The 13,339-nt window shown below is 40.6% G+C and overlaps 1 protein-coding gene across 1 annotated transcript in view; it reads left to right on the forward strand.

Moving 5' to 3' along the window:
- The window catches only part of atp2a3 (ATPase sarcoplasmic/endoplasmic reticulum Ca2+ transporting 3), a 60,021-nt gene that overhangs the window by 15,337 nt on the left and 31,345 nt on the right, over positions 1-13,339 (forward strand). Inside the window, exons 4-6 of the mRNA XM_089016571.1 lie at positions 6,344-6,448; positions 7,419-7,557; positions 13,141-13,221. Of these exons, the coding sequence (XP_088872697.1) occupies positions 6,344-6,448; positions 7,419-7,557; positions 13,141-13,221 (325 nt within the window). The remainder of the gene's footprint in view (positions 1-6,343; positions 6,449-7,418; positions 7,558-13,140; positions 13,222-13,339) is intronic.

Raw genomic sequence — 13,339 nt, forward strand, 5'->3', positions numbered from 1 at the left:
CGATATAACGAGACTTTACTGTATATGAACATGGCTCTAAAACTGGATATGACACCATTTGCCCTCCAGAACAGCTCAGAGGGCAGGCGTGGGTTGGAAAAGCTACTTTTTCCTCAAGTACTGTGAGATGACGTTTTCTTTGTAAATACGGCGGTTGACAAGAAAGAGCAAAGGCAAAAGCTGTTCACTTCTGACACACCCAGTCAGCTTGACATTCGTCAAGCGGTTACATTTCTTCCATTGGCTTCCACTGTTTGCGTATCCATGTTGGACTTTCTGTCATACTTGAACAATAAGTAATGGCGGCGCGTTTGTCTTCTGTTTGAACATTCCTGTTTGAACCAACTGGTTATGTACGGGTAGGGTTCTGCATCCGCAAATAAGCTTCCACTCATCCTGCCCGCCCCGCCATGCTAATTGGCTCACAGAATCAGATTTTTTTAAAACATCAATAAGGACAAAAAGCAAGTGTGAGACAACCAGAGTTCTAATAATAAGAACATTTATTGTATTTCCACTTATAGAGTCGAGAATTCGTTACAAAAGAACTCATCTCACTTGTAAAGTTTAACTTATGACAGGAAGGAACTCCATTCCGGAGACCGAACTATTTGTATACAGTCACTTCAGAAGTCAGCTTTCCATCATCTGTCTCCTGTGTGATCAAGTCACTGTCAAATCAAATGTTCATCTTATTTATTGAGAGTTGGCTATTCAAAATGCTCGCGTGTGAAGACCGTTCAAAAGTTCCTTTCTGAGAGCATTGCCATTGTCACCATCCAATCTATCTGTCATAAGCCCTGAGACGAAGCGGAATGATGTGCTATTGACCACACTTGGGGCGTTGTGGCACACTCTGTCAACCAAAGACATCTCAACTCATTTATAGTGCCCGTTTCATAACCGCGCTGCTGCCCTCTATTGACAACAAAAGTGCAAACTGAAGGAAGAAACCAAATTAACACGGAGTCCCTGTTAACACATTCGTGATTAGCTGCCTAGCATGGTATACAAAGGATTTTTGTGTTTAATCATCTTTGTGCTTATTTTTTAACAGACTAGAGAATAACATAATAAAAGGCCAGATTTAAATGTCAATTATTGCTGTCAGGGACAGCGATTACTACATTGGACAGCATATTGTGATATCAGGTTACATGGTGCATTAAAGCGTTAAGATAGCAAGATGATCGTTTCAAAGTAAACATAGTCCCAGTCATCAAAACTGCGCAGAAAACAAACCAAATGTTGAGTTGATCTATTTTGCAAGGCAGATTTCTTTAACTCTTGTCTCTCATATTTAGTTTGGTTGTCATCCATTTTTGCATGGACAAACAAACCTCGATTTTCTCAGTTTTCGACCAATTTGTTTTTCAACCAAAACTTGTTTTTTTTTTAATGCCTTTGCTTGCAACCGAAAATTGGTTCTCGACCAAACTGACCCTTTGCTTCCTTATTTGTCATTTCCTTGTCTCATTGTGACTGATGCATTATCTTATGTAGTGTTTCATTGTGAGAAGACGTGTTTCTATTGCTCAATCACGATTAAAAAAAGTAGACATTGATTATAATGGGAAATGTTTCGGTTTTTGTCCAAATCAGTTTTCAAACAGGTTTCTGGAAAGGATTATGGTCGAAAACCGAGGTTTGACTGTGCGAGCATCCATCAAGGGTAATCTTTCCAAGTGGTGCAATGGCAATTTAGTGGTCGCTATTTGACTACTTAGTTAAAGATTGTGCTCTTAGTCAGTCAATATGGGCGATCTGTGTTAGGGAACGCATAGTTTATTGTTTTCTCCTACTTAAAAAAAAACTACAAACTATGTACTTTTGGACAATGACGAAGTGTACATATATGATGTTTGAGTCAATCAGCTATGTAAAGCACTGCAGTAATTTCAGTGTAATGGGGCCGAAAATGTCAGTCATTTTTCCCCCCGCTTGTAATTGTGTTTCAATGAGGCATTCAAATGACTTTCAAAGCAACCCGATTGCTGCAGCTGCCAGTGCACGAGGGATCGTGGATGCAATGAGCTGTACGTCATTTCGTCACGCATCTGTTGTCTCAATGCATCAAATGATTTTGGCTGGCGATGAGAGTCAAGTCCAAACAAAGTTAGGGGTTATAATTGTGTCTAGATCCTAAAAGTATTCGAGGGAGCCGTTTGACATCATCGCAATAAAATGGTCTTTGAAGAATTGGGCTTGACATTTGACAATGTAGTAACCAAAGAAAAACATATTGAGGTCTTCAATGCATTCACAAGTGTACTACATACAGTAGCTGCTATCCATCACCTATGCCAAATTCTGGTTCTGACAAGATAAGCCCACAAAAATCCCAAATATATAAAATACATTGTCGAATGAGCCATTCTGCAGGTGCCGGACTGCTAATATAATCAAGGGTTGGTTTTAGATTTAAGTTGTAATCAGCTATTACAACTAGAAGACAGACATCTTGGTTGTGCTAAAATTGCCCAAAATGAAACTGGCAGTTATAGTTACGGTTTCCTCTCGGGGGGCGTTATGAATATATATATATATATATATATATATATATAATATTTAATCCCATCCATATATTACATACAGAACGCACAACAAATTAATAACTAGTTTGTAAAGTTGAAGTAAAAAATAATGACTGTCATTGTGTTTTACATGGGAACATTTAGAATTTTGGTTCAAACTCTGGCAAGCATCATGGCACCAGACACGCTTGATATGCTTTTGCGGGCCAAATAAAATGATGTTGCGGGACAAATTTGGCCCCCGAGCCTTACCTCTGACACCTGTGCTTTAGACACTCGGTGCCCAAGCTAGCCTGTCTTCATGACATCGCAGACTTGGATGACTCAAAAGGTGTCCAGGCAGTGTCTCCTCACAATGGAGTCAAGCGCAAGTTCATTCTCCTAAATTGTGTGTAGCAACCAGGAGCACAGACAAACCTTTTTTGGATATGTCCAGGAATCAATCACAGTTAATGGATTCGGTTGAATTAACATCTCAAAGTCCATATACAGTCAAGGATTGGTCACAGATCTCTGTAGTATTATTATTGGACTTGGATCTTCTTCCATGCTGTTTTGTTTGAGATTATGCAAATGGTTGCATGGCTGTAGTGAAATCCCATCAGCAAACACTGCTGTACATTTCAATTCCCTCCCACCCCCAATTTCATAGCATTGGATTGAAACCTTGCGACCAAATTTACTCTGATGAAACCTGGTTGAATGGATAATGATGACCGTACTTTCCGGTGTATTAGACACACCGGAGTATAAGCCGCACCCGTAATGAATTGTGTATTTTTTACTTTTTCCATATATGAGGCACATTGTACTATAAGGCACACCATGAATACAAAAAGTTTTTTAAATATAATGTAGAAAGATATAACATTTTTCCAAATATTAAGCACACCACATTATAGGGATGCGTCCTCTCTCCATTGCTCTTCTCTCTCTACACGAACGACTGCACCTCAACGCACCCAGCTGTCAAATTCATCAAGTTCGCAGACGACTCCACGGTCATTGGTCTCATCAAAGACGGCGACGAGTCTGCGTACCGACAACAAGTGGAGCAGCTGGAGCTCTGGTGCAGCCGTCACAACCTAGAGCTGAACACACACAAGACAGTTGAGATGATCGTGGACTTCAGGAAACCATCACCACAGCTACCCCTCACACTATCCAGCTGCCTCGTGTCAACCGTTGAGACCTTCAAGTTCCTGGGAATCACAGTCTCCCAGGACATGAAGTGGGAGGTCAACACCAACTCTGTCTTGAAAAAGGCCCAACAGAGGATGGACTTCCTGAGACTGCTAAAGAAGCATGGCCTGCCACAGGAGGTGCTGCAACATTTCTACACGGCTGTCATTGAATCCATCCTGTGTTCTTCCATCACCATTTGGTTCGGGGCCGCCACAAAAATGGACAAATTCCTTCAACGGACAGTTAGGACGGCGGAAAAAAATCATTGGCGCCGCCCTACCCACGCACAAGGACTTGCACACTGTAAGAATCCAAACTAGGGTGTGGAAAATCCTACTGGACCCTCCGCACCCTGCCCACCACCTTTTCCAGCTACTCCCCTCAGGCCGGCGCTACCGATCCATGCGCACCAAATCCAGCAGACATTGAAACAGCTTCTTCCCCCAAGCCATTGACTCTTTGAACTCTTTGAACTCTGAATTTTTTTGATGATGATACTAGTGCAGCGTGTTCTACCGGTAACAAATTCCTTGTGTGTTCTACATACTTGGCAATAAAGATGATTCTGATTCTGATAAAACGCTACAGTAGAGGCTGGGGTAATGCACTACTTTTTCTACAGGCAGAAATTGAGTCAGTGGCTGCTGACAGTAGTTGTCAGACCTGATATGGCTCAATATCACTTCTCATACAGTAAGGTGCACCTGTGTATAAGGCGCAGGGTCATCTTTTGAAGAAAATGAAAGCTGTTGGTAGAGTCTTATACACCGGAAAATATTGTAATTGCAAAATAGAGAAGAATACCTTTGACTACATCAAATCTGCATTATTGCGTTTCTTTTGGCATGCAGACACTGTTGACCCTAAAAGATTTACAGTACTTTTTGAAATAGTCAGCATCTTGTGTTGTCACTACATTGCAGTTTGACATGTATACAGCCTTTCATGATATATATTGTTGAAAAAGTGGTTTTCATTCCATTTAAAGGACAACCGACACCTCCGCACAAGTTGTGTCCATAATTTGTAAAATCACTTCAAATGACTTCTACTGAGCGCATTTTACAAATATTCCACCGCATATAGCTATATTTTACGTTTTAAGATTTGCGCTAAATATTCAGGAAGTCTTGTTTTTGAGGTGGTGACGATGCCTGACATGAAGTCAAGTCTGGAACGCCCCTGACCGAGAAAGCGACACACAATGCATTTTGGGTACTTTGTTTGGTCTGACAACATCGTGTTGATTCGTGTTGATAGCGAAATTAGAAGGAATGACGATGAATAACGCGATGGTGAATCGTTGTGTTTCGCAGCCAATTGCGTTTACGCGCATAAAGAATGTAATAATAATAATAATACATTTAGTTTACAAGCGCCTTTCTGAACACTCAAGGACACTTTACCACAAAGACAACACACAAAACAGTAAAATCATGCATAAAACAATAAATAATAAAACAGCAGAATAAATTAGACCATGAAAGCAAGTTTAAACAGGTGGGTTTTCAGGTGAGATTTGAAAGTAGGAAGGGAGTCAATGTTGCGGATGTTGGGTGGAAGTGAGTTCCAGGAAGTGAGCATAAAGAATGTGTAAATGTACACAAATTCCCAGCGGACAAATCAGCCATTTCCAAGGGAGCTTGTGCGCCATCTTGTGCGTTTTCTGGGCGCTACATTGGAATCCAGACGGCTCGAATTCATACAGAAGGACTTCTTTAATCGATTTCAAACATGTATGCTTTCCTCTTCAGATCTATTTGAATCATATTCATAACTGGATGAGTAACAAGAAAGCATCTCTTTGAAGCCATTGTTTTGATTCTGGAACAAGGCAAGATGTCCTGGCGTGACGTCACGAACTGGGGGCGGGACTTTCTGAAAAGCCCCAGTTCCGAGCTCATTTTGTGGCAGTTTTGGGACACTTCAAGTCATTGTTATTGGTGTTTTGCATTTGACTAAAAATATCAACCTGTGTGTTTTGGGTATTTTAGATGTTATAAAACGTTTTTTCTGATGTCAGTTAGGAAACAAAAAAATGGTGTCGGTTGTCCTTTAAATGCTCAGTCATTAAAGCTACATACACTTTCTGGAGTTCTCTCGACCAGATATTGCATAACAGTGATGGACCAGTTCTGCCCATAACACCAACCATAGTCGTGTTAGGGCTGTGGGCATGTGGGCAAATTTATGAATAGGTACGGTAAAAAAAACATTAAAAAATGAATACATAGATATGTTTTGTTGATGAAAAAATGGCAGCTTCCCCCACCCCCCAAAGGTAGCAAGCGTGCAATTGCGTGTAAATACCCTGACAAATACAACTCGTTTCCTTTGCTTCTTTCATTTTATTAGCTGACATAAACCAAGAGGTTAATATTGCTTGAATTGTAATTCTGGCCTTTTTTCAAAGTGCTCAAATAAATTGATTCACAAATTGCAAAGTTAAATGCGATGATCATATCTCCCTGGAATTCTTAGCTGTCCTAAAACAATGGCATTTTCATTGTAGTCTCAACTCTGCCCTCCATGAGGACGTTTTTCCTCCGCCACACAAAATCAACACTTAAGTGTCAAGTGTATGATGGAGAAGTTATGACTTTGCCTCCCATATGTTTTTCTAGGTGTTGGCTTTGTTTGAGGAGGGGGAGGAGACAGCCACCGCCTTTGTCGAGCCTGTCGTAATCCTCCTTATCCTCATCGCGAATGCCGTCATCGGTGTCTGGCAGGTGAGATACGCTGCTCGCTTTTTTTCCCCCAAAGAGAAAATAAAATCCTTTCACTTATACAGTATTGATACAAAGTGAACCTGCATCATTATATGTGGATTGTGATGAAATTCGATGACTGAAAATATTATGCCAAGCTGCCTGAGACAGGTCTGGACTGCTGGCAGGCCAGTCCAGTAAAGTGCAGTAAATAACCAGTAAACATCCCTTAAAAACATGTTGCTTGGATGGCAATGCATTCACGAATAGTTTGGGATATTTGACTTTTAGGCGACTTTTATGGGAAATGTATAAAGTTCGTGCTACTGCATTTTAGGCTCGTCCTGAAATTTCAACGGAAAGCCAAATAACTTAATGTACCATATTTTCTGATGTATAACGTATATCGGACTATAAGGCGCACCTCCAATGAATGGTGGATTTTTAAATAATTTCCATGTAGAAGGCACACCGGATTATAAGGCACACCCCAGAGTTTTCCAAATATAATATATAAATATATACACGTTTTACTAATACAAAGCACGCTACAATAGAGGCTGCGGTTATGCACTACTTCTTCTACGGGTGTAAATTGAGTCAGTGGATGTTGACAGTAGTTGTGGCTCAATATTACTTGACATATAAGGCGCACTTGCATAACAGGCTCAGAGTCATCTTTTGAAGAAAATCAAGGCTTCTGGGTGCGCCTGATACACCGAAAATACTGTACCTTTAAATATAAATTTTTCATGTTAACATGCTTTGGGAACTAACACACTCCAATATCATACATATGCATGCATGCTCGTGCAAACGCACACACATACATATTTATGGCATGAATGATGTATACTTAACTAAGTTTGGAGGTCTTACTGTTATTTTTAATTACACACAGAGTTGAGTAAAAGCCGTGACTTGAAGCGTTTACAGTTGGTCCGGTTCCGACCTGATGTCTTCTCTAACCTGACTCATCTCTTTTAAACAGGAACGAAATGCTGAGAACGCCATTGAGGCGTTGAAAGAGTACGAACCCGAGATGGGTAAGGTGTACCGCATGAACCGTAAGGCTGTGCAGAGAATCAAAGCCAGGGACATCGTTCCAGGAGACATCGTAGAGGTGGCGGGTAAGACAACCAAACCCTTGGCAAAACTCATTTATTCTTCCGTGTTGCTTTTTCTGAGGTGCAGGTGTGCTTTTGCACAGAAACATATACTCCCATACCCTCTGATGCCCATTCAAGAGTCTGGAACTAACGTTGGAATATCACACATACTCTTTCCCCCAGATTCACAGGTGCCAGAACTAGCGTCCAGTTGTGTGTGTGTGTGTGTGTGTGTGTGTGTGTGTGTATGGTTCGGTGTAAGTGGTTGTGGTCTTCCCTTGTGTTTAAGGCCCAGTTTGACTTTCCACTTCCCTTTGCTTTCCATACTCTCAGCCTCACCACCTGGATGTTTGTCAGGTCTTCACTCTGACCACACACACACACAAACACACACCCACAGACACTCATCCTCCCGCTATAAAGTTGCCCGTGTAGGGGCTTCCCTATCTAAATATAGTCGTGGTTTCAGCATGTGTATAGCAGACTTTATGTGCACACGCAGGAACTTCGAGGATGGAGGTGGTCGCTAGACCTTTGGCTTTCCTGCTTTTGGGAGCGTTGGCATTGGTATTTTTTTTTTTTTTTTTTTGCTTGGCCTGGAAGTTTGGGCACATTTGTGGGAGATTCCGACATGAGTCAAGATAAGAAGCATTTAGTTTTAACCCTTAAATGCTTTTGGAAGAAAGGTGATTCATATTCATATTATTTGACAGCAATATGTACTGTATTTCAACATTGTATAAGTCACACCCAAAAGCCTACATTTTCTTGAAAAGATGACCCTGCGCCTTATATGTGAAGTAAGATTGATCCACAACAGCTCTTGCAACGACTGTCAGCAACCACTGACTCCATTTCCCCTATAGAAGAAGTAGTCCATAACCCGAGCCTCGACTGTAGCACATTATGTGGTGTGCCTTATATCTGGAAAACATTTATATATTATATTTGGAAAACCTTTTTTCATTCAATGAAGCTTCGCCTTGTATATGGAAAAAGTTTGAAAACACACCATTCATTGGGGGTACGACTTATACTCTGGTGTGCCTTATACACCAGAAAATACAATAATTATTTCACCCTGAGTATGTTGTCCTTGTATAAAATGAACTAAATACATACATACAATACATACCTAAATAACTACAAACTAAAATATCCCGAAAATGAAAATGCTAACATCTTGTGAAAACACACCATTCATTGGGGGAGAGGGGGGTGCGCCTTATAATCCGGTGTGCTTTATACACTGGAAAATACGGTAAATATTTCACCCTGAATATGTTGTCTTTTTTAAAGTGAACTAAAATACCCCCAAAATGAAAATACTAACATCTTGTCATCCATTTTTACCGGATCTACAAAAATTGTATATTCACTGAAGCTGTGCAGAGTTAAAGTTGTACACCAAAAAGTATTTGACATATCTCAGTATATTATTTAAAAAAAAAACAAGACAAAACAAAACCTGACACTCATGGTTGGACATTCCACAAATGTCCAAATGTTTTCTGGGAAAGTGTTAGGTCACGGGAGATGCTGGAGCCTCTCCCAGCTGACTTTGGCCTTATACAACCTGTGAGGTGAAATGGGAGCAAATATGTGCCTCCCTTTTGAATGTTTATGATTATGTAAGCGACAGTGCTTTGGAATTTGGGCTTGTTTCAGCCCGCGTGTTCCTTCACACATGCGTGTATATTCAGAAAAACTTACAGACAAGCTCACACAGGACGCAAAACATCAAAAGTAATCTGCTCAATTCCCACCTACCTCCAGCGCTACCCTCGTAACTGTCAACATGGTACCGTCGTCGTGACGACAACCCAGACTCACTTTTCACTCACGCCTTTGTTATGAGAAACCTGGAACATTGGTTTAGTTCCCTTATTCAGCCCAATGGAAAAGAGAGAAGTCAGGTTTCAGGCTTGAGAAAGCACATTTTGCTGGCTGTTATGATAGAATGGCTACTGCAGCAAAAATTAAAATACAGTAAAGTCTCGTTATATCGATATCGGATATATCGATAGTCCCTGTTATATCGATACTATTTCTATGCACGCACGGAGAAAATTACATGCAAACAGGGTCGGATATATCGATAGTCCCGGTTATATCGATATTTTTTCGGACTCCCTTGAATATCGACATAACGAGACTTTATTGTACATGTTAGGTTAAATGAACACTTGAAATTGTCCATTTTTTTCTTTTCTTTTTGTCCCGGGTTAGGCTGGTGACCAGCATGTGCTTTGTTTCTTGCTCAAAACCAAGAACATCCTACAAACTGACCCAAATGGCAACAAAGGGTATAGAAAATGAATGGTTAATGGACGGATGGATATAATATATAGTATTTTCCGGTGTATAGGGCGCACCGGAGTATAAGGCACACGTCCAATGAATGGTGTATTTTGAAACTTTTTTCATAAACATTAGAGACAGGCAGACGACAGAGAGAGTGAGAAAATGGATAGAAAACAGTGAAATTTGGACTTGTTTCAACTTTGATAGTTCAAAAGCAGAGTGTAGACTGCAAGGTTAAAATATCCCATCAATCAGGCTCCACAAATAACACGCACAAGCCATCTTGATGCAAAAAGTTATCAACCCAGCTAAACAAAACACAATTGATGAGGAACAAGGTAAAATTATCGTATAGAAAGTACCTACAAGGGATCATTCCTCAAGATGGCGTAAGAAAAAGGCTACGTTCCTCATCAAGTGTTTAATGCTGATGAAACCGGCCACTCCATTTCATCAAGACAAGACAAAGGTAAATAAAATGACTTTAATATACAGGACAGTTTATTTCTTAAATTCTAATACCATAGCACATTTATTATACATAAAATAAGGTATATTTTGTGTAGTTTTAAGGCTTAGAAAATTAGAAAGTAGAAAATTATGTTTCATGAGGACCTGGGAACGGATTATTCTCATTTTAATGGTCCTATGGGAAATATTTTTTGGGGATACACGCTTTTCGCATTACACACTCTGTCTGGCGATCAATTAAGTTCGTTCATATATATATATTTTTTCTTTGTAGGTTCATCATCTGGTGACAAGTTGGAATGCATTTTGTGTTTCATAGCCCGGCTCAGGAAGATCGCAGAGCACTTCATTCTGCCCAAAAGTCCCCTATATTAAACCATCTCATACAAACAGTACAACATGGGTACACTGACAAACAAAATAAATCTGCATCATTGAGCTCCAGGGCTTTTTTCCCTCTACCTCAGATTAACCGGAGGTGGTTCCACTGGAACTTGATGTGAGGAGGGTAAAGTAAACTGTATGGAGGAATTGGAAAAGGACACCACTTCACCACAAATGCCACAGAGCAGAGAACATTTATAATAAATATATTTGTATAAGGTTCCACCCATGCAGTGCACTTGCCTTCTCATAGGTACTTCACTGGCGAGGACGACCGGCGTTATGACACGTTTGCCTTTTTGCGCCTCTGCTGGAACTTTCCTTGATGGTTTTTTATTAATGGAGAGAGTGTGGCGATCTCTGTCAGGATTGTGTGAGGGTTTGCAGAAGACTTGAAGAGATGGAAACCTAACGGGTCGCGTTTACTCTGCCCAGTTTATTTTGCAATAGTGAGATTGTGACTGTGGGGTTGTGTCAAAAGCAGAGGGCACACTGAGCAAGTTGAACTTCCAGTTTGTTCTGGGAAGAAACTCTTCATGGGATACTTGATTTGGCACCCTGGCTCATTATGAAAGAAATGTAAGAGCTAGCTACAAAGCTGTACCAAATGATGGGTCTGCAGGCTGATTGTTTACAGCCTCTGCCCTCGAAGAATGGTCACACAACTATTAGAACTACTTTTTATCAATGATTCACAACTGTGCCAATTGACACAGTTGAAACAGACAGAAGTCATATTGTTTGTCCTTTGTACACCTCAAACTTGGGTCTTAAACTGGACAGTGACTTTAAACTTGACCGACAAATTGGTGCTGTTGCTTCTTTTATCTTAGGCAGCAGGCTAAAATAAAACTTCTCCTTTCTCATGAGCCCCTTGAACCAGTAATTCATGCTTTTGTCATATCTCTGCTCCATTACTGTAATGCGCTTTACTTTTGGTGTCAGCCAATCCTCCAAGAAGCATCTCCAGCTGGTCCAGAATGCTGATCCTCTCCTCTTGACTGGCACTCGTAAGAGGGAGCACATAACTCCTACTCTGGCATCCCTTCACTGGCTACCTATACATTTTCGAATTCTTTTCAAGATCTTATTCTTTGTGTTCAAATCTTTAAATGGCCTCGCTCCTTCTTACCTCTTAGTCGAGCTCATCCACCCCTACACACCTTCCCGGAGCCTCAGGTCTGCTGACCAGAAATTGTTAGATGTGCCAAAAACTAAATGTAGGCTAAGAGGGGATCAAGCCTTTTCCGTTGCTGGTCCCACTCTGGAATGACCTGCGACTAAACATTCGGCAAGCCCCCTTGCTGCCCGTCCTTAAAACCCATCTCAAAACTCACTTGTACTCTTTGGCATTCGACTGACTCAGCATGATTCCGACGTGATCTTGGTTTCACTCCCTGGTCCTTTCTACTATCTTTGTGACTGCTTTATTTCCTCGATATGATAGCTGTCCATGTTTAGCGCTTTGTTACAGCTTCAGCTGTTGTTAAAGCACTATATAAATCTGTATGTATTGTATTGTCTTAATTGGTAGTTGCCCGTCGCTAGGACTACGGGTGTCATAAAATTCTACTAGTAGACATTTCACTGCTGTATATATATATATATGTATACACACTCTCTCCATATGTATATGTATATGTATATGTATATGTATATGTATATGTAAATTTCTCCACTGTGAGACTAATAAAGGCATATCCAATCCAATCCAAATATGTAATAACAATGAGCGATGTATACCACTGGACCTTGTCCATTGAGTATTATGATGATCATATTTAATGAATTTCAGATATTCTGAATTTCTGAGAGTCTTTTTATACACATCCGTAAACATCATTTATTATTTCATGTTTAGTTTAGTACATACTGTTATTTGCATGTTAGTTTAGTCTATATGGATGTATGTAGCTTATTAGTTAACTAGTTGCGTATGCAGAGTGTAACAAGTATCAACTTTCAGTCTAACGTTCTCCCAACACTTGTCTGTAGCTGATTGGACAACAGATCGCTGCTGTGAGAGTTTAAACTAGTTTGAGGAGGTCTGAAGGTAGGTATTGTGTCTCTCTCTCTCTCTCTCTCTCTCTCTCTCTCTCTCTCTCTCTCTCTCTCTCTCTCTCTCTCTCTCTCTCTCTCTCTCTCTCTCTCTCTCTCTCTCTCTCTCTCTCTCTCGCCTTCGACCACTTCAGCCTTGGCCAACTTCAAGCCTGCAGCCGTCTCCCACGCAAACGCAACCCACATTACACCCGACACCCCGTCTCCATCTCCCATAGGGGCTACAGCCGCTACACAGTGAGGCCGGCGGCTCAATCAAGTCCACGTTGTGATAACTGCAATGGTGGCTGCCGCATAAGATGCTTCATTAAAAAAAAGTCATTCATAAACAAGTCAAAACAATTGTGCGTGTGTAAAATGCTTGTTTTTTTCCCCTCTTCATTTCAGTTGGTGACAAAGTTCCAGCTGACATCAGGTTGACCTCTGTTAAGTCCACCACTTTGAGAGTGGACCAATCCATCCTCACAGGTACTCTCAACAGTCTCTCTATTCAAAATTGGTATGGATTGATTTATGTATTTTTGACTGTAAAATAAAAAAAAATGGAATAAGGTGTAATCAAACTTCCTCTTCATCTTTTTCATCA

The sequence above is a fragment of the Hippocampus bargibanti genome, linkage group LG16 (genome assembly GCF_051943395.1).
Source record: "Hippocampus bargibanti isolate YZ-2025 linkage group LG16, ASM5194339v1, whole genome shotgun sequence".
Lineage (NCBI taxonomy): Eukaryota > Metazoa > Chordata > Actinopteri > Syngnathiformes > Syngnathidae > Hippocampus > Hippocampus bargibanti.